The 21,676-nt window shown below is 36.6% G+C and overlaps 1 protein-coding gene across 2 annotated transcripts in view; it reads right to left on the bottom strand.

Moving 5' to 3' along the window:
* The window catches only part of aqr (aquarius intron-binding spliceosomal factor), a 146,066-nt gene that overhangs the window by 30,659 nt on the left and 93,731 nt on the right, over window positions 1-21,676 (bottom strand). For both annotated transcript variants that reach the window (XM_030127148.1, XM_030127149.1), the window contains exons 28-32: window positions 17,866-18,003; window positions 17,018-17,089; window positions 14,556-14,743; window positions 14,283-14,454; window positions 5,883-6,053 (exon numbers count right to left, since the gene is read on the bottom strand). In XM_030127148.1, the coding sequence (XP_029983008.1) occupies window positions 5,883-6,053; window positions 14,283-14,454; window positions 14,556-14,743; window positions 17,018-17,089; window positions 17,866-18,003 (741 nt within the window). The remainder of the gene's footprint in view (window positions 1-5,882; window positions 6,054-14,282; window positions 14,455-14,555; window positions 14,744-17,017; window positions 17,090-17,865; window positions 18,004-21,676) is intronic.

Genomic DNA, 21,676 nt, shown 5'->3' with positions numbered 1-21,676 from the left:
AGAGTGTTTTTTCTCAGGAGATGATATTTATTAGAATACAGACACATTCCTCAAAAAGCACATAATAAATTGATATATTTCTTAGATTTTATGATTTTTATAGGCATATTGCGCCAAACTCCTACATTTCAGAAGGACTAAAAGAATGTTATATCATTCAGTAACACACATTCAGGCAGATTTTTTTCGTACTATGCCTTTAATATCAATTAATCAATCAATCAAAGTTTATTTATATAGCGCCAAATCATAACAAAATTTATCTCATAGAGCTGATCTAGACCAGACTCTTAATAAGCCACTTCACAGACACCCAACAGAATCCTCCAGGAGTAAACACTTGGCGACAGAGGCGAGAAAAAACTTCTTTTAAACAGGCTGAAACCTCTTGGAGGATGGTCGCCTGCCGTTTATTTGTTTGTTTCACATCGCAGTCGTATTCTGATAACACATCCCTGACAGCTGTAACCTTATATTCATATTTTGTGACTGTTTCAGGTCATCTAACACCGAATGATGCCGTTCCATTTGTTATTTTGTCAGCTTATTGTACACAAAAAGTACAATGAATAATAACTCTATACCGACAAAGACGTACACAAACACGGCGACGTATGCAGTATAATGGAAGCACGCTGACCTTCTTTCGCTGTGATATTATCTTTTCGCTCCAGTATTGGGACTTTCTCGGTGATTCCTAAACAGTTTGTGGCACTGTTTATTTTGAGAAAGGTCTAAAGAACATGGAGCGAAGAAAGGTGCAAATGAGTGGGTAGAGGAAAAGAATGAAGAGGGGAAAAAAGCCTATCCCGAGGCTGGTGGGTAAAAGCATTTAGCGGTACAAACAGAACTGGGATGAGAAAGTATGCCAGCGGGCTGCTGACTAAACACAGTGTAAAGTAAGGAGAGAAAAGAGGGAAGACAACACGATTTGGAGAAAATATCACGAGCTGGATGAGGACAACCTAAAGGTATCTTAGGGTAGAACACGTTTTAAAATGTTTCCATGAAGACACAGGCCTTATTCAGTTGGATTTACAGAAGTATGCAGATGGCTGGTGGCGTGATGGTCTCATGATCTGATGGAGCGGACTGACGAAGGGCAACATAGAAAAGGAAGTACTACTTTACTGCCTTCAGCTGAGCCACAAACTAGCCATTAGCCTTTGATATTTAGTTAACCCTTTTAAGACCGCCTTTATATCTTGGGTGGATGTATGTCCTTAACTAAATGTAATAGCAAAATGTATGAAACTCCTTAATGTATACAAAGTGATGTCACAGAGGAACCATTTTGCACACCTGGACATGATCTGATGCAACATGAGAATATATCTGAATGATCTGACATGGACTGAAAAGGACAATACCTAAACTAACTCAGCCCTCTTATCATGATGGGATAATATTGTGAGTCATTGACTCACTTCTTTATCGTTGCACTCCAAGTTTTGATACTGTCCTGTCTGTGCTTGTTGACGTCTTTACATTTTCGTTTCGTCTGTTTGTTAAAAAATGTAAAATCTGTTTAAAATAAAGTATTAAAAAAAAAGACTGCCTTTATAACAGGCTGCATAGGTGTCTTCATGTTTTCTTTGAAATAAAAGTATGAGAAAAGGTTCATTATCTGAACCTGCTTTATTCTCACTAGGGCCGCTGGAACCTATCCCAGCTACTTATGGGTGAAGGCAGGGTACAGCCTGGACATTCAATTCAATTTTATTTGTAGAGCCCTATATCACAACAAGGTTGCCTCACAGGGCTTTACAGAATTAGTCGGACATGAAAACAACAGTCAAATAAGCAGTAGATGAAGGAAATGGATGTGTCATCAGTTCATCACAGGGCTGACATGGAGACAACCAACCAACCACTGTCACATCCACACCTATGGGTAATTAGATTAACTGATTAACCTATCAGTCTTTGGATGGTGGGAGGAAGCCAGAGAACCCATGCAGACACAGGGAGAACATGCAAATTCCATACTGAAAGGTCCCACCCCCTTCAAATGATCTCGATGGGGGTGGGACCCAGGACCCAGGACCCAGTGAGTTTCACACTCATTGACCAGATCAACTGGTGTCAGTGGGGGTGGGACCTTTCTGGACCCAGGACCTTGTTGCTGTGAGGCACAAATGCTATCCACTGCACCACTGTGTCACCTGTCAGAAAATACTTTTTTTTTTTTTGCCAATTCTTTTGCATCTTTGTTTTGCGGATGAACTTAATTTTCAAAGTCTATCCATTGATTATCATTATATAAATAATAAAGGCTTAAAAAGTGGTCTTTTATCTTAAAAAAGAAGAAAAAACATACTTGAAGTTTTTGCATATTTATTATCAGAAACAACTGTAAATGTCCCTAACACAACTTTAAATAAAAGAAATGGATGTGTCACCAGTTCATCACAGGGCTGACATATAGAGACAAACAACCAATCACTCTCACATTCACACCTAAGGGCAAATTAGATAAACCGATTAACCTATCAGAGCATGTCTTTGGATGGTGGGAGGAAACCGGAGTACTCAGAGAGAACCCATGCAGACAAAGGGAGAACATGCAAACTCCACACAGAAAGGTCCCACCCCCTTCAACTGGTGTCGATGGGAGTGAGACCCAGGACCCAGGATCCTCTCGCTGTGAGGCATGAGTGCTATCCACTGCACCAGTGTCACTTGTCAGAAAGTGTCTTTTTTGTCAATTCTTTCGCATCTTAGTTTTCAGGATGAACTTAATTTTCAATATCTAGCCATTAATTATCATTATTATAAATAATAAATGCTTGAAACAGAGTGTTTTAGCAAAACAGAAAAAAAACAGACTTGATGTTTTTGCATATTTATTATCAGGAACAACTGTAAATGTCCATAAGGAAACTTTAGATGAAGGAAATGGATGTGTCACCAGTTCATCACAGGGCTGACATATAGAGACAAACAACCAATCACTCTCACATTCACACCTATGGGTAATTTAGATTAACTAATTAACCTGTCAGTCTTTGGATGGTGGGAGGAAGCCAGAGTACCAGAAGAGAACCCACACAGACACAGCGAGAACATGCAAATTTCACACAGAAAGGCCCCACCCCCATCAACTGTTGATGGGGGTGGGACCCATAACCCATGACCCAGGACCCATGACCCATAACGCATGACCCAGGATCAAGGACCCTGGGGATAGGGTTGTTAATGGGTATTGTGTGTGAGTTTCACAGTCACTGACCAAATGGGTGGGTCACTGTCCAAATCCTTCTGGGGGGTTTCAGGTGAGTCCAGTTGTGGAAGGCTGTTGGTTGAAAATTGTTTGGGAATGTTATTTAAAATGGTGCTCTATAGGTTTTTGAAAAGTAGAGTCTCAGACCACCACCTCTGATTTTCCACTTTCACAAAAATGCCTTCTTTGACTCCTCTCTCAACATTCTCAACAACCTTCCACACCTGGACTCACCTGAAACCAAACAACACCCTCGAAGGATTTGGACAGTGACCCACCCATTTGGTCAACGACCCTGAAACTCACACACAATACACACTAACCCTAACCCATGCACTGAAGAAGTCTCTGGAAACATTTTCAAAAAGAGCTAAACCAGTCCAGTTGAACTGAGAAGAACTACCAAGAAGAACGATGAACTGGGCTAATGAGAACCTACACAGACATAGTTGAAAGTGTATTTCTGCAATCTCAAAAAGTTTTGTTAAGGGCATTTAGAGTTATTTCCGATAATATGCGAAAAACTTCAAGTCCATTGTTTTCTTTTTTACTAAAACACACTGTTTTAAGCATTTATTATTTATAATAATGATAATTAATGGCTAGATATTGAAGATTAAGTTATTCCTGGAAACAAACATGCAAAACGTTTTCAAAAAGAGCCAAACCAGTCCAGTTGAACCGAGAAGAACTACCAAGAAAAGCACTTTCAATTATTTTACCTCTGCACAAACGTGTTTTGGTCTTGAGCATTTATTATCCATAGTAAGGCTTCATGTTTTTTTTTTTTTATTTCCAGGTGTTTTTTAGCCTGTGTGGAAGTCTCTGAAACAGTTCCTTTCTACTTGTAATAGAGTCCCACATTACTTCTGAAAAGTGTTATATCGTGTCGTAGAGCTCTGGATCTCAGCTTTCTGATGCCATTTGAATTTTGTGGATAGTGCAAAAGGTTCAGGAGTTACAGTAATTTGAATGCTGTTAAGAGCAAAATGCAGCGCTGGAGTGATAGATGTTGTTCAAGGATTAATCTGCTGGAATGATGTAGATCTGGAAAATTCAAGGAGGCGAACACGTACTTAAAACTATATAAACCTGCTAATGGAACACAGAAACAGCGGAATTCTTGTGAGAAGTGGGAGCTGTGAATTTCTCTCAGTGTGACACATGCTAGAAGCTATATGGATCGACCGCAGCCGACATCCAAAGGTGTGAAAAGCTGCATGTCATGTGTTATGTATGTTCATACTGAAACAGGCCGAGTATGAGTATATATATGAGGTGAAAACAAATCTACTGAGACCATTGGTTCTTTTCACGACAGGAGGAAAGACATGACACCCTCAAGTGATATCAGAAGCATGGAGTTGAGTTTGATGCGAAACACTGTCTATTTATGTCAACATGTATGAGACACTTTTTCTATAAAGTAAGAACATGAAATCGGAAAAAATGCAAGAAAACTACACCACATGAAACAGGACTAAATGATTAAAAAACATGTGATATATAGTAAGGAAAGGTGATGAGGAAAACCTTATGAGTGTGACTCTTTATATCACACCTCAGTACCCACATATTAGTAGAGGCATACTAATTTGGAACTAAAGAGGTAACAATTAAATAATACCATATCATTAATAAAGTAATTACTAGGTATTAACATTCAATAAACAAAAAAAAAAAGAAGAAACACGTTTAAAGAGGCTAAAGAGATTATCCTACTTAATAACCTTCCAATAACAAAATGCAATTGGAATACTTGGATTAAAAATAATAATATAGTGACATTACATAAATGAGGTAATAATCATTTCGCACTAATGAGTTTTGGGGTTTAACCCAAAAAGACCCACATCCACCATTGACCAAAACCATCAACTGACGTAAAACATTTAATACCAGTTGATCCACTAATTCTATCAATACATGCAAATAATTGGTGTAAAATGCAGTTTGTCATCTTTTCATGATCATCAGATATGACCCATTTGGACGTTCAGAGGCTCCGTAGTGAACATGGAAACACCGTCATCTTCTACAACATTGATTCACCAGTAAAACCCATGGAGTTTGATTTGACTTAGTTTTATGTTCAGTTAATTGTATATTTTGCAGAAAAAGTCAGACCATTTTCTGTTTCTGATATAATAAACTTTGAATTTACTCTGAGCTTTGACGAACATCTACATGATCAGTGAATTAAATACAAAAAAGTTGATGATTTACACTGAAAAATGCAAAATACAGAGGATAATATTCTACAAAAATAGGGATAAATCACTAAAAAAAAGGTTAAAAATAGAGGAAAATTCATTTGGGAACTGACACAAAAGTAACACTGGGTGAATCAGGACTCCAAATTACTAAACTAAACATTGTCCAAATTGCTATTTTAACATTTCAGGATTGATCCATGCCAGTGTATTGGTTTTTGGTTTATGCTTCTTATTATTTTGTTACATACATTTCAGTCACTATTATCTAGATATCCCTATTACCAAGTTATTATAATTATACAGTAGCCCATATCACCCCACTATTTCCATGTTATTCCTCAGATTGTGATGTAATTGTAAAGTCCTAACTGCCTTTTTTGTGGTTTTTAGCTCCTTGTAAGAGTAAACATCACACTACTAGCACTACTGAGGAGGTCCTTTACCTTATTGGGCTGCCCGAAGAAGGGGTTTCCAGCACATCGTTGGTTGATGACATCTCTGATCAGGTGTTTTTGTCCGTTGTAGGTGGTGAGAATGCTGATGCGGTCAGCGGGGTAGCCCAGAAGACGCATGTACATGTACAGAGCCACTGAATACTCCGCCTCTGCCAAGTTCTGCACGGAGAAAAACAGCATTAGAATAACATGTACAATGTCAGCACATGATCACAGAGGAGACAGTGCAAGTTTTATACATGCCAAATATACTCCTCCTTAGTTTTGGACAAAATACAATGTGCTCATTTGCAGCTAAATGTATTAACTTTTTATCTCCAGTCTATAAATGACAGGCTTGGAGACAACGTCACAACAAAAGTGACTAAATTAAAAAAAAGTTTCCTCATCACTAGTTTACAATGAACACATTCCTTTGCATGTACAAGTGAATCGTGGTGCCAAGGCTTTACTCTGTCCTTCAGTTGTGACCAAGAAAAAAAAAACAAGAAAATACCAGAAGGGAGAAAAAAAAAAGCCAACAATATGCATTATTCATCCAGTTTCAATTAAACTCAGACTGCAGCCTCACATCTGAGAATAATTTATGCAGCTTCATCAACAGTTCGTGATCCAGCTGCACAGGAGTCAACACATCAAAAGGTGCCTTTGTTCTTTTGCCCTTATTACCTGCTTCCAAACAGCACACATTTGGAAAAAAAATGGCTATTCCATATTTCTTCAGGTGGATTTTTTTTCAATTTTTCTCATGAATTAGACAGTAAATAATTTTGCCACAGGATAGAATGGCTTGAGAGTCACATGAACATCACTACATAATGCAGAAAATCATGTCAAAATCAGGTTAAAGTCTGCATTACAAAAAAAAAAAAAATTGGACAAGTTTCCTGAGTTTGTCCCACCTCCAAAATTTTATTAACCACCCAGTGAATCTGAATGAGAAATAAATAGTAATCACATAGTACATAAAGGGGGATGTCTGCAAAAGTACTGGCAGACAAGCTAAGCAGTGAACAGTAAGCTATTGCTTAGTGCACCCAGAAAACAGAACATCAATATTAATATACTGTACTTTTTTTCTTTACCCCCCCTCCAAAAAAAAAAAAAAAAAAAAAAAAAAAAAAAAGGGGGAGGGAAGGGGTGTTGTTTTTGGTTTGGTTTGTTTGTTTGTTAACACTTTAGCAGCAGAACTGGAACAGAATTGGTTGAATTCATATCAAATTGGGTTTACAGATTGCCAGTGACCCAGAATAGATCTGATTACATTTTGGGAAAAGTAGGCCAAAGTTCAAAGCTTTTATAAATAAAAAAAAAACAACAAACATTTATTTATAATGAGTGAAATTTCAAATGTCTGTAGTAGCAAAACTAATGGTTGAATTCATACCAAATTGGGTTTATAGATTGCCAGTGACCCACAACAGATGTCATTACATATAACAGGCAAAATTTCAAATGTCTATAAAAACATAAATTTCATAAATTTTGTTTCAATTTACTCCAAACTTGGCACATATATAGAGGCAATTGATATGCTGACATCAGCATACGCATAGACATGATGACATCAACTGGATTGATGCCAAAATAAGCTACAATACATATGAGGGGTGGGGTTTTGTTGTGCCTGGCACCATTTGTTTTTACTCTTTTCCTTACTGTCTGACAAAACTGAAGCTGTTACATTGATCACACACCTTTGGTTAGATCCCAACTAACCAGCAACTAGCAAAGCAAAAGTCAAACAATAACGCCAATGACTAACATAGCATGGTATTGGACAACAAGCAACTCCTGAGATTTGTGAGGTAAAATTACAATTCTGTCCATTATTGAACACCAGTAAAACAGCATGAAAGTGCAGATCGTATGTATGTATTTGCTTCTATTGTGCTTGACAGGTTTTCAGTAACAACTGTCTTATTGGAATGTGTTTCGACATAAGTTTGTAATTTACTTATTTTCTTTAAAGCATATCAAACAGTACAGATTTTATCTCTACATCACTGTAGTAATATACTTTCACTTCTTCTGATCATTTCTGCTGTTAAATTTGACGTCTTGTGTAGTATCCACAGTGCCTGCGGAAAATAAAAGGTTCCCTGTTTTAAGTTCTCGTGGTTTACTTCAGGTTCAGCTTCAGGTTACTTTATTTGTACTTGTAGGTAGATTTGTCCTGCAGTGAGTTTTCAATCACACAAACATTTAACATTTCATCATTCTGAAATAAACAACTAGAAACCATGATGAAAAAAAAGTGCTCCATAACTCAAGGTTCCACCAATAAACGCACTGATCTTAAACACCAAATAACAAGAACAAAAATGAGTTTAAAACAAGAATACAAACATTTTAAAAACCCGGATACTTAGCTCCAATAAAATAATATAAATAAATAAGGCCTGTGCATAGTGTATTTGCATATACAGTGGGGAAAGTGAGATAATTTAATGTGAAGAATGAAGAATAGATGTTAAAGCACAGTGTGAACAGGATCCGTCTTCATATCAGAGACAAGATTACTCATCTGCCAGCAACATTATTTTCAACATCTATTTCACAAAAACCATGTTGAGGAAATCCTTTCATTTTGTATCTCCAGTTCTGACTATATATGTACATCTTCACAGTCTCTCCAAAGGAAATAAAGACACCGAGTGTGAGCATATGCAAGACTCTCGCGCTAACACCAACACGGAGGTGAGAGCTAATGTGTAAGCAGAGCCGTTGGGCTGGCATTTCCAGCTTTGCCTACCTCATGTTCTGTTTAACATAAATGTGATCTTATGCCCTTGCACCCTCGAGAACTTGGTTACCATGACAACAAGGTCAGACCCTACCCACTTGCAGTCGGAGCCAATAGCCTGAGGCCAGATGAGGACTAGGGAAGAACAGAAAAAGGGACAGAGAAAGAGGAGGGGAGAGGATAAAAGTACATCGGAGTGTAGATAGAAAGGTGCTGTAAATCTACACTTAAACCACCTCGTCGTTCGTGTAATTTAAAATTCAGCTTGGGAGGCAGAACAGCCGAGAGACAGGATGTGGATTTAGATACGCATCTTAACCTTTATGAGCCATTTGACGGTGTAAAAGGTTGTATCAATGGGCTGCGGCTCACTGCAGAAGGTACTTTAGCGAAATGAGCCAAAAAAGCAGGAAAAGGCTTTGGAGTGTCTTTTTCTGTCGAGTGTGTGTTTGTGTTTACGGTTCCGGCCTGAGCGTAAAAGCACAGGTTGTGGCACTGTGTGTTCAGCTGTGACAGGGATTCAGTGTGGACTGGATACAATCGCTTCTCTGGTGTCCAATTTATTCCTTTTGGTTGCTAGGGATGTGCATATGTGTGTGTGTGTCTCGGGCATATTAAGTGATACAGGCATTTCCCTCGAGGAGCCTGAAAATGGCAACAGGCAAATGCAGTTGAGGTTCATGTGACCTGGAGTCTCGAGAAGTGCACATGGTCTGGAATTAAGAACAATAACAAGCTTCATCTGTGTCGGGCAAGTGTGGTGGAGAATGCTGCCTGGACATTTGTGATATGTTTATTGGCTGCTTAGCTTGTATATAATCCAGAGTCTCAGCTCCTCAGAATACAAAAGAACCACATCTGGTCAACTCTATACATGTTTTATAAAGTAGATTTTATCCACTAGTTATTAATTTAATGAATCAGAAAAATCAAATACTGTTTTTTTCTCAAATAATGACCACAGCCTTAATTTAGCTGAACTGCAGGAGGTTCCAGGCCTTTATCTGAAGGAAGATTGTATTAGAAACTGGCCTTTATTTCTGATTTCCTCTGTTTGTTAAATAGAAATGGTCATAATTTGTGTCAAGCCTTCCTGTGACCCGCTCCCTGTTGTAATTATCCAAATCACGTCCAAAAATAACAAAGAAAGACTCTTGGTTTAAAAAGGCGTATTCCTTTTTACTGCGGCAACTTAAAAACACACATACGACTTTACTTCCGTGAAAATTCCTAAGCTTCACAGGTAATGCGAAGCCTCAGGGGATACGTAATTATCTTCTTAGCATTCACTATTGCTTATTTTAACTCCACTTTTAACATAAATCACAAATGAAATATATTGTATCTTTTACTCGGAAATAAATTAACTACAACTGCATATGCATCATGAAATTATAATAAAACCAAACACAAATTACTTATACTTTATCTTTCCCAAATAAAGTCACAACACTCCCTTTTGGGATTTTGTGAAGTGTTGTCATAAACATGTGTTCTTTTCAATTTCAAAATAAAACTCATGTCTCAGTGGATAGAAACCACCTATTTTTGTTTAAAAGTTGTATTCCTGTTGTGCAAGAAAGTTTCTGCAAATTACATAAAAAGTATGACACACACCTGCAGTGACCGAGACGAGACAATGCCAGTTCAGAGAAATGTCCATCAAAAAAGTGTTGAAAACGGCTGGTTTATTTTGTTGAATGTATTAAAGGGGTCATATTTTGCTAAACCCACTTTTATTAGTCTCTGGTATATTTATTTGTGTATTTGGACCATAACAGTTCAAAAAGTCACTTTGGAAAAAAGCATCTGCCAAATGCATAAACATAAAAAGTCTGAATTTGAACCCTCCAGATGCTGCAAAGCTATTTTTATATTCATTTTGGCAAAAATCAAATGGATTTCTACAACCTGTTTCAATTCCTTCTTAATTTGTTACGTCTATAACTAGTTACGTCACGAAATTTGCACATATACTCCTGAGACCCAGGAAGTAAAGGTTTTGGGTTTTTTTACATTACGTAAGTGCCTCGATTGGAAACTGTATGATGCCAAAGTTTTTCAGATTTTTTTTTTTTTTTTTAATTTAATGAAATGTCCTTTGGAGTGAACAATTTTTTATTATTATTTTTTTAATACAGCTGTGAAACTCTTGTCCACTACAGAGGACAAAAATGTATTGCTGGGTCTCGGAGGATATAAGGTCAAGACTTCCGACAAACATTTCTCAGAGTATGGAGACATGGGACAGAAAGCACGGTCAACAACCTGGAGTGGGTGGGGCATCAAGTGGCTCGTTTGCATTTAAAGGGCCAGCGCTCAAAATGACCTTTCTGGTGTCATTACTCAGAAATAGGGTTTAAGATGGAGCTGTGGAGTTGAATTAATGAAGAATTCAGATCCAAGCATAGCATTTACAGTTTATGTAGACCACAGGGAAATGTTCTAAAATGCAAAATTCCATTTAAAACAGCAAAATATGACCCCTTCAACGTTGTTGCAGTGAACATTGTGCGTAACTGGCTGCACATTATATGACAGGCACCAGATGTTTACCCACATTATGTTTCTAACCAGCCTGTATTTGAAGATGGTTTTTATTTGTTCGAGTCAGTCTTGACCTTGGCTTTATTAAAGACCTTGCTTGTAACCGACTGCTGGATTTTATTTGAGGAAACGCTGTATGTTTAATCACGATTCTGCTTTAAATTACAGCTTCTTAAGTTCACAAATGAGCACATATTTTTGTTTATTCATTGATATCCAAAATTTTTTTAAAATGATGATATTGAATAGTTACTGTTCAGAATGTTTGAGTGTAGGCCTGGGTGATATGGCCATAAAATTAAGGTTTGCCTAATTGCTACACCTATGATAGTCTGTACACTGATTTCCTGCAGTCATATAAACACAGAAAACTCAAGTCAGTTTTTCCACAAAAATCGTTATGCTTGCTCCCATGTTCTACATTGCTTCACTTCTGCTATCACTGGCTTAGAAATGGAGCTAACCAGCACCAGCACAAAAACAGACTGTAACACAAACCTATTAAAAACAACTCAGCATTTAAATAATGTACTTTCAAACACAGAAATAAGTTACTCTAAGTGTTTTATTTCAAATTAGCTTTTCTACAAAGCAAATGACAAAATTCCCAATAGTCAAAAGCAATTAAATACTTTATTATCTTTATTTAATTAAAACAGTACCCCTGTCACACCCTAACACTGGGGCGTTTGTGCTGTGGGCTTCCAAAGTAAACAGTTTTATACACACTCTATCAGCCCCGCCTCCCTCCCACTCGCAGTCTTGAGTGTCTCAGCAATGTCATGATGAAACACTATCCGAGTTCTGGTGTGAAGGACAAACCCACTGGTCTGTGCTGGGTGGCCGGTGTTGGCTGTGCACACTAAGCAGGGTTATGAATATATCATATGGACTGGTAGCTAAACCACTCAGATTTAAAAATGAATGAACTGCAGCACAACAAACAGTTCATATGAAATGGAGACTATGGAGGAATAAAACCCTCTGATATAGTGGAGCTCAGTGTGCATCTATACAGTGGATAGAGGTGGATAAACTGTGCTTTGAAACTCCTAAACACCGCACTGTAACATGAACTACTTGTGCTGGCAAGCCATTGTGTAAGCACCTGCACATAATATGATGAATATTTGGAGTTAATAAACTATATACTCAGTATAATATTCTCCAAATTGAGGAAAAAAGTAGATAAATAGCTTTTTCTGCATTGATTTGCCTTGTCAATAGCAACATTATTTTTTATTGTAGTTTTGTATTGAATTTGCTTTTTGCCAGTTTTCACCCTAAAACAACATTTTAACAATTTAAATCAGGGGTCTCAAACTCATTTTCTGTCAGGGGCCACATTCAGCCCAATTTGATCTCCAGTGGGCCGGACCAGTAAAATAATAAATAATTACAACTCCAAATTTTTGTCTTATTTTAGTGCAAAAAAAAAAAAAAAGCATTAAATTATGAAAATACTTACTTATAAACTATCCAAACAAAAAAGATGTGAATAACCTGAAAAACAAAAATTTCTTAAAAAAAAAAAAAAAAAGTGCAATTTTAACAATATTATGCCTCAGCTTAATCATATTTGTGCATTACGGATCAGATCTAAAAAGACACTGAACACTTAGTAACAGGCAGAAAATTGTTAAAATTGTGCTTAATTTTCTTTAAACATTTCAGATTATTCACATTTTATCATTAAATGATAGTTTGTAAATGTAAATATTTTCATAATTTAATGTTATTTTTTGCACTAAAACAAAAACAAAAATTTGAAGTTGTCATTATTTATAATCATGATGTAATATTTTTTTCACATTAAACTGAGAATATAGAGTCATTATTTTCTGTAGATATTATGCTGTTATTATTTTACTGTAGATCATATTGGTCTGTATGTGGAACCTGAACTAAAATGAGTTCCACAGCCTTGAATGTGGAATTTTTGCCCTTTGCAAATTCATCCCATGGGCCGCATTGGAACCTTTGGCGGGCCGCATTTGGCCCCCGGGCCGCATGTTTGAGACCCCTGATTTAAATATTCAGGAAGTTGTTTGTGTTCATTTTTACTCTTTTGGTAGTTTTTGTCTGTTTTTTAATATGGAATGTTGATCTGTTTCATTCAATTATGTTGCTTGTCGCAATATTGTGACTGGTGCTTAAAGGGTTAATCCCTTTGATTTCTCTAATCATTTGGTTCTTTTTTTGCTGGGGTTATGCATATTTTGACCAGAGTTGTAGTTTTTACAATTTCAATTTGATTTTTGTTTTCAGTAAAATGTATGTATAAAAGGGTTTGTTTTTATTTCAGGGAATTGACTAGTTTTAGTTCTAGTGTTAATTTAAGTGTTTTTTTCTATTGTTCATTAGAACGGCTGAATATTGAGCAAAGTAATTTTAGATCATCAGTGCATCACATGTATTATTTGATATTTTATTAAATTATTTTTAAAAGCCACTTTATTTGTAGTGGTACAGTGAATGAACCCGATTGTACCCTTAATCCTATTTTGTTCTAGTTTGTGTTGCATTGTTCATTACCTCCGCCAAGGAGGTTATGTTTTTGCCAGGGTTTGTTTGTTTGTCTGTCTGTTTGTTTGTCTGTCTGTTTGTTCGTTTGTTTGTTTGTTTGTCTGTCTGTCTGTTTGTTTGTCTGTTTGTTCGTTTGTTTGTTTGTTTGTCTGTCTGTCTGTTTGTTTGTTTGTTTGTCTGTCTGTTTGTTTGTCTGTCTGTTAGTGTGCAACATAACTCAAAAAGTTATGGACAGATTTGGATGAAATTTTCAGGGTTTGTTGGAAGTGGGATAAGGAAGAAATTATTAAATTTTGGTGGTGATCGGGGGTGGGGGGGCCCACGGGGGGGGGCACTGATCAGCCTTGGCGGAGGTCTGCGCTCTCTGAGTGCTTCTAGTTGTAATTTCTATTCATTTTTCTAAGACCACTGCTTATGCTTTTTCATTTTTAAATATTTTCAAATGTAGCTTCAGTTTTGGCTTTCCTTTAAGTCTAATAATAACTAATAATACAGTCGAATAATAACGTTCAGTGTTATTTTTGGGCAGGTAGCTGTGTGTATTTGTGTTTATGGTGGATACTACTGACCTGGTAGAAGTAAGGGTTTGGCTCAGACTCTCCAACACCATCGAAGTCTTCCACATTAATGAGCTGGAAGTCAAAGGTCAGGCCGGGGTTTGGCACCTGGAACTCGGGCAGCTGCTGCACATGGGGCAGGTTCCCCAGGTGTTTGTAACGCCAGTTGTACAAGTTACAGAGGCTGTACACAAGGAAAAGCAACATGTTTAGTCCCAATGTTAATATGATTTTTATACATTTTTCAAATAAATTTAGAGTCGATTGTGTTCCTAAATGACTGACCTGGCACGTGCACGACCCTGCGCATCCAGATCAATGGTGGGCACCCCGAGACGCACAAACCGGGTGAAGAGGGACTGCTCCATGTTGGAGTACTTCTGAAAGGCCATGTTCTTGATGACAGGGGGCAACTGGTGGTGGTCTCCAATCATGATCCACCTCTTCAGTCTGCTGTAGCCGTCTTCTGGATTCTGTACATAGACAGGTGGAGAAGAGTTGGCAGTTTGAGAGGCAAAATTCACTGGCCAGTGTTAGAAACAATGGGATGTCAGAGCTAAACTGTAGGAGTATCTGTAAAAAAAAAAAAAAAATGCAAAGTGTCTACTGTCCACATGCGTAATCTCATGTGCACATGACATAATTCGAACAGACTGCCACTACATTAAGTTTCCCAACTTAATTGAATTTTGTTTTATCTAATATCTTGATCATGTGTTGGTGTGTATGTGAATAAGATCTTAAGCAGACAGTGTCATAAGGGCAGTGAAGTATGAACGGCCAGTAAAGTATACACAGATGTCTGCAATATGTAGCTGGTTTTTGCCAATTACATGGAGCTTATTATCCCCCCTCCCCCTCTGAAGGGGAGGCAAGGGGAATTGTTTTTGGTTCAGTTTGTTTGTTAACACTCTAGCAGCAAAACTATTGGTTTAATTCATATCAAATTGAGTTTATAGATTGCCAGTTACCCCAATAGATGTCATTACATTTTGGGAAAAGTAGGTCTAAGTTCCAATTTTTTATTAATTTTTTAAATCTTTCTTTTCCCATTTACTTATAATGGGCGAAATTTCAAATGTCTATAAAAACATCAATTTTGTCTCAATTTATTTCAAACTTGGCACATATATAGAGGCAATTGACATGCTGACATCTGCACATGCATAGACATGATGACATCAGCTGGATTGATGCCAAAATAAGCTTTAATATGTGCGAGGGGCGGGGTTTGTTGTGCCTGGCACCACTTGTTTAGAACTTGACCTCAGACACATATGATGTGACAAACTTAATATTTCAAGAGCTGATTTAATAATACAAATCACAGTGTACAGTGGTGGTAAAACTAAGACACCACTGTTTTTTTTGGTAACTTTTATAGGTGTATGTTTAGAGTAAAAATGTATTTATTTATTTAGAGCATTACATTAGTGTTTTCAGATGCTGCAAAGTGCAACAAAAATAAGCTTTTTCATGTTCAAACAACAAAATTAATAAAAATTCTTGGCCAATTTAACCATACTGTTTAAAATAACAGTATGGTTGAAGCTGATGTTTTTTTAATTTGTTTGCATAGTTTCTATATTGTTTGTTGCTAACTGCTAGTGTGCTAAATGCTAACAGGCTGAACTCATTGTTTACATCAATGAAGTTGACTTAAACTCCTGGAGGATTCTTTTGGGTTTCTGTAAATTGCTTTGACAGTCTGGTTTTGACATGTAAAGTGTCATAAGATAACTATTGTTATGATTTGGCGCTATATAAATAAAATTTGACTGATTGATTGATTAAAAAATTAACTTGTTTAGTGTCCAAAGTTACTTATCAGAGATGTAAACACCAAGCTAATGGATATTCAGGCAAGAGACACATAACTACTTGGTACCATTCTAAACTGAATATACCCATACAGAAATAGAATTGAATCGAGCGAATGTGATCAGAGATGAGTGGAGCTGTGATCAGATTCACAGATAAACATAGGTCACCAGACAATGGCATTCTATTTAAGGTAAAAAGATAATAGATCCCATAGATTGGCACATCTCTAAGCTCAATACTAACATATAAAAAAAGAAAGAGTTCAGAAATCCATTTTTGGTGGAATAACTCTGATTTTCAGTCATGGTTTTCCTGTGTCTTGGCTTTTCTTCGGTCTTTCATATTGCTGTGTTTGCTTTATGTCACTCATAGTGCAAAAAAAAAAAAAAAAAAAAAATCAAGCAGCCTAGTCCTCAAGGCTTTCCTAATCATATTCCAAAAGGTTTCAACAGGGTTAACGTCTGTTTTTTTCACTTTTTATACACTGTATATTTGGGGATAAGACTATGGTTCGCTGAATCAAGAGAAATAAAGAGAGTAGTTCTAATGAGGTTGTTGGAACATCTGATGTGCTTAATGGTCTCATCTGTAAACAGCCATTAACACTATCTCGGACAATTAGGCTCAACTATCAAGACAAGCACCATTACTCAGTGTGGAACCCATAAAGCAAACCTAACAAGAAATGCCAGGTAGTAGATGACACGGCCTCGAGTTAAAGATTAAACTGGGGTTGTTTTCAGAATATACGACAGCCTGGCACTGAGGTTTTAGACAGGGTAATATTTCTCAAAATCACACCTTAGCAAGTGCTGAAGTTTTTTCTTTGTGCTTTCTTCAAGGATTTCTTCTCTTTTACTCGACTCCATCACAAATCAGAAATCTAATAAGTTAAAAAATAAGTGACTTCTTGAAATGATTACCTGTAATAGCAGAGGGATGAAGGTCTCAATCTCCAGAATCTGGGCAGCTTCTTCCATCAGGATGTTGTCGTACTAACAAAGAAAATCAGAAATTACAATATTCATGATCAGTAACTAGTAGTGAATTTTGTACGTTTTCTGTAAGTTATAGAACACAGGTGTCAAACACGCGGCCCGCCAAAGGGTCCAATCCAGCCCGTGGGATGAATTTATGAAATGCAAAAAATGACACTGAAAATATTAACAATCAAGGATGTTAAACTCATTTTAGGTCAATTTAATCTGAAGTGGGTCAGACCAGCAAAATACTATCAGAATAACCTATAAATAATGAAAACTGCACATTTTTGTCTGTTTTAGAGTAAAAAAAAAGTAAAATCACACAAAAACGGTTACATTTACAGGCTAGCCTTTTACAAAAAACGTGAATAACCTAAAAAATATTAACAACCTGAAATATCTTAAGAGAAGTATGTAGACTTTTACCAATATTCTGCCTGTGGCTAAATGTTGTGTGTATTTGTAGATCCACTGTGATCTGTAAGTTGTTTAAAAGATAAATTAATGCATAATATTGTTAAAATTGCACTTATTTTTCTTAAGAATTTTCAGGTTGTTCATATTTGGTCACATTATGTTCAATACAGTTCATAGATGTAAACATTTTCATTACGGAGTTTTACTTTTTTCACTCAAAAACATAGAGAAAACTTTGGTGTCGACATTATTTATCAGTTCTTATCCTATTATTTATATTATTTTACTGGTCCGGCCCACTTTATATCGTATTAATCTGTATGTGGCCCCTGAACTAAAATGAGTTCGACACCCATTATAGAAGAATCTACCTTAAATCCGAGCTCCACCAGGTCATGACGTTTGAGTGCAGCGTGTGTACAAGTCATAGCGATGATTTTAGCCTCCTTCACCAGCAGATACTTGGATCGGTCCAGTCCACTCCTTAGCAACTCAAAGGCTCTAAACTCCTTTTTGGGGTGGAGAAGAGAAGAAATGATGTTTAGGAGTCAGTAAATCAATGTACACAGAAGTATTTTATTTACACAGATCTGACTTGGACACAAAAAAGTAAGAACAATCAAGAAACACTTTCCTTCCAGAACCACTTAAGCTCTACCTCTGTAAAGACCTCCGCAAAGCAACTTAGAAATTAAATAAGTATCATGTCTAATTGTGACTGTGGGCTTGTTTCTCCACGGTGGGGTTAGAGGGTGAAACATTAATGATATTTGGAAGGCAGCACTGACAATGATGGATGATTACAGTGAAAAGTGATGGATAAGATAAATATCGAAGGTAACAGCTCCTCTGAAAGACGAAAAGCCAATACATTTTATCACCCACGCTGTGAAAATGTGGGTGTTGAAAAAACATTAGTGAGATCTATTATAGCAGTCATTTTTTAAAATCTGTTTTGTAACTCAGGTGTTCACCACATTACACTTTATATTAATGCCCTTATAAGTTCTTCAAAAGGTGCTTATTAACATCACATGTTAAAGCTAAACAAGTTCTAACAATCTGCTAATAATCTCTATCATTTCTTAGTTGGTTGACATGCTTTTTTTAAATTCTGTATATATATTTAAACTTTTTTTTCTTTTAAACTGTTTTGCACTACACACCACAAGAGAGTTGTCTATATTAATTTCGTTGTACATATGTATAATGACAATAAAGGCATTCTATTCCATTCTAAATACATTTATCGTTGGATTATCAAGATTTTTATGAATTTATAAACCCTTAAAAGTTTTCTATGAAAAATACAAAGACATGAATTTAACAAAATTACTTTGTTAAACATTAATAAGGTTTTAGTTTATTCATGGAGATTAATACTTCATTATGCACTTGTTAACAGTGAACTATGATGATGAACTACTGGAGGTAAAACAGGAACATGTTTTATAATTGAATGTATAAATATAGCCGTACATAATAAGTTTAATACATATCTTATGCCTTTTGAGATCATACACTCACCCGCCACTTTATTAGTAATACCTTGTTAGTCATAGGTGTACTTAATAAAGTGGCCGGTGACGGGATTTGCTGCTGCTTTTGCCCATTTTCAGTACAGTGCAAAGGTTTCAGCTATGTTGTCTTTGAGGGTTGTAATAGATGTATCTATATTTCTAAGGAGAAATATGGAGGTAATATGTGTGCAGTATTGAAACTCATACCCACACACAAAAAAAGAAAAAGAAAAAGTCAGATCTAAACCATCTCTGCAGATAAAGGCAGTGTGTCCTCCATTTGTAACAGTAAATCTTCAACTCTCTTGGGTTGACTGTCGAGATTCTTTGTCTGCAATGCATGACGGCACATATGGGTATTTCTACTCCTTTGAGGACATACAAAGACATTTGTCAATTTCAGCCATTTTCACTGAAATCTTTGTGGAAAAACATCTCTGTTACGTAGAGCAAAAAAAACTACATCAAAAATTGGCACATTTTTTTTAGCATATCAGAAGTTACTGTTTTCACTTGAAGTTGCCAAAATTAACATTACCATAGTGTCATGTATATTGTTGACTGCAACTCCTGCAATTTAGGTGATAAAAAATTAATTGGTCTAGGATTGGGGATCTCAATATAAATGGAAGTCTGGTTACATAGGATAAATTCTGAAGTCCTCGAGGCTGGTAATCAAAATTATCTGTCAAGCACAAATGATTTGATATTGTCCTATTATCATGCTTGGAGTGAGTAAGTTTAAATAATATTAAAACCTATAATCATTAAGGTTGAGATATAAACCAGTACTCTTTTGGGCAAGTGAAGTATGAGACAAAAAATGTAAATGTGGACATCAAATACAGTCTTTTAAAGGAGTGATATTTTGCTTTTTTAAATGGAATTATGCATTTTCAAACATTTCCCTGTGGTCTACATAAACTGTAAATGCTATGCTTGGGTCTAAATTCTTCATTAATTCAACTCCACAGGTCCATCTTCAAACCTATTTCTGAGTAATGACATGAGAAAGGTGGTTTTGAGCGCTGGCCCTTTAAATGCACATGAGCCACTTTAGGCCCCACCCCCTCCAGGTTGTTGACTGTGCTGCTCTGTCCCGTTCAACTACTTGCGTTCGTTAAGACAACCAACAACTGAACATTTTAGGTAATCGGCTTGAAGTTTGGACATATTTTCCATTTTTACTACTAACCACTGCTGCTGACAAACAATTATGTCGTACTCGGAGGAATGTTCGTCGGAAGTCTTGACCTTATATGTGCAAATGTGGTGACATAACTAGTCATAAAACGTAACAAATGAAGCAGGAATTGAAACAGGTTGTAGAAATCCACTCGATTTTTGCCAAAATGAATATGAAGATAGCTGTGCAGCACCTGAAGGGTTCAAATTCAAACTTTTTGAACTATTAGGGTCCAAATACACAAATAAATGTACCGAAGACTAATAAAGGTGTTTTTAGCAAAATATGACCCCTTTAAAAATTTAAATCAATCGGCTTTCTCTCTTGTTTTTGTAGACATCATTTAGAAACAGTAAAGTTGGTTTTAGGACTCCCAAACTGTTATGTATCAGCTACAAATGACAAAATAAATCTATTTTAAAGTTTTTTTTTCATCAGACATGTTCATAGTCCCCTGACTGTGCCCATATGCCTTTCTCAGTCTTTGTATTAATATACTGGGACATTCTGAAGGTGTATAAACTAACACAAGATTATTTAAGAAAACATATCAAGACAGTTGAGGCTTGGAGAGTTGAAGATTTACTGAATCCAAATGGTCACATTAAATGCAGGAGCTGTTAAGTCCTGAAAAAAGAACTAAATAAAGACACACACCCATTAGAGCCCTGCAAAACACCAAAGCTAAATACAACTAAGACTTTTGCACAATACTGTAGATCAAGCTTGGTCTGACATGTTTTTGTGCATTCACAGATGCTCTTGTGCATTCCTCAGTTGTCAACAATGGTTATTTGAGTTACTGCTGCCTTTCTATCAGCTCAAGTCACTCATGTCATTCTCCTCTGACCTCTAGCATCAACACAGCATTTTTGCCCAGAGAACTGCCAATCACTGGATATTTTGTCTTTTTTGGACCATTGTTTGTTAAACCCTAGAGATGGTTGTGCATGAAAAGCCCAGTAGATCAGCAGTTTCTGAAATAGTCCAGCCCAGCCCATCTGGGACCATCAGCCAGTCACTTAAATCACCTTTATTCCTATTTTGATGCTCGGTTTGATATTCTTTAAACCCTCTTGGCCAAGGTGCAAGGATCTCGGCCCCGAAATGAAGTCAATGTGGAAGTGTTTTTAAGTTTTAAAGGGGTCATATTTTGCTAAACCCATTTTATTAGTCTTCGGTACATTTATTTGTGTATTTTTACCCTAATCGTTCATAAAGTTTGAATTTGAACCCTCCAGGTGCTGCAAAGCTATATTTATATTCATTTTGGCAAAAATCGAGTGGATTTCTACAACAGTTTTAATTCCTGCTTAATTTGTTACGTCTGTAAGTAGTTCCATCACGACATTTGCACATATAAGGCAGTGGTTCTTAACCTGGGTTTGATCGAACCCTAGGGGTTCGGTGAGTCAGTCTCAGGGGTTCGGCGGAGGTCAAGACACACACTCGACTCATTAGTCGGGTGTGTGTGTC

This window comes from Sphaeramia orbicularis, chromosome 22, assembly GCF_902148855.1.
Source record: "Sphaeramia orbicularis chromosome 22, fSphaOr1.1, whole genome shotgun sequence".
In the NCBI taxonomy this organism is placed as follows: Eukaryota; Metazoa; Chordata; class Actinopteri; order Kurtiformes; family Apogonidae; genus Sphaeramia; species Sphaeramia orbicularis.
Note: the sequence above shows the minus strand (reverse complement) of the source record. Positions and strands in the feature narration are given on the sequence as shown.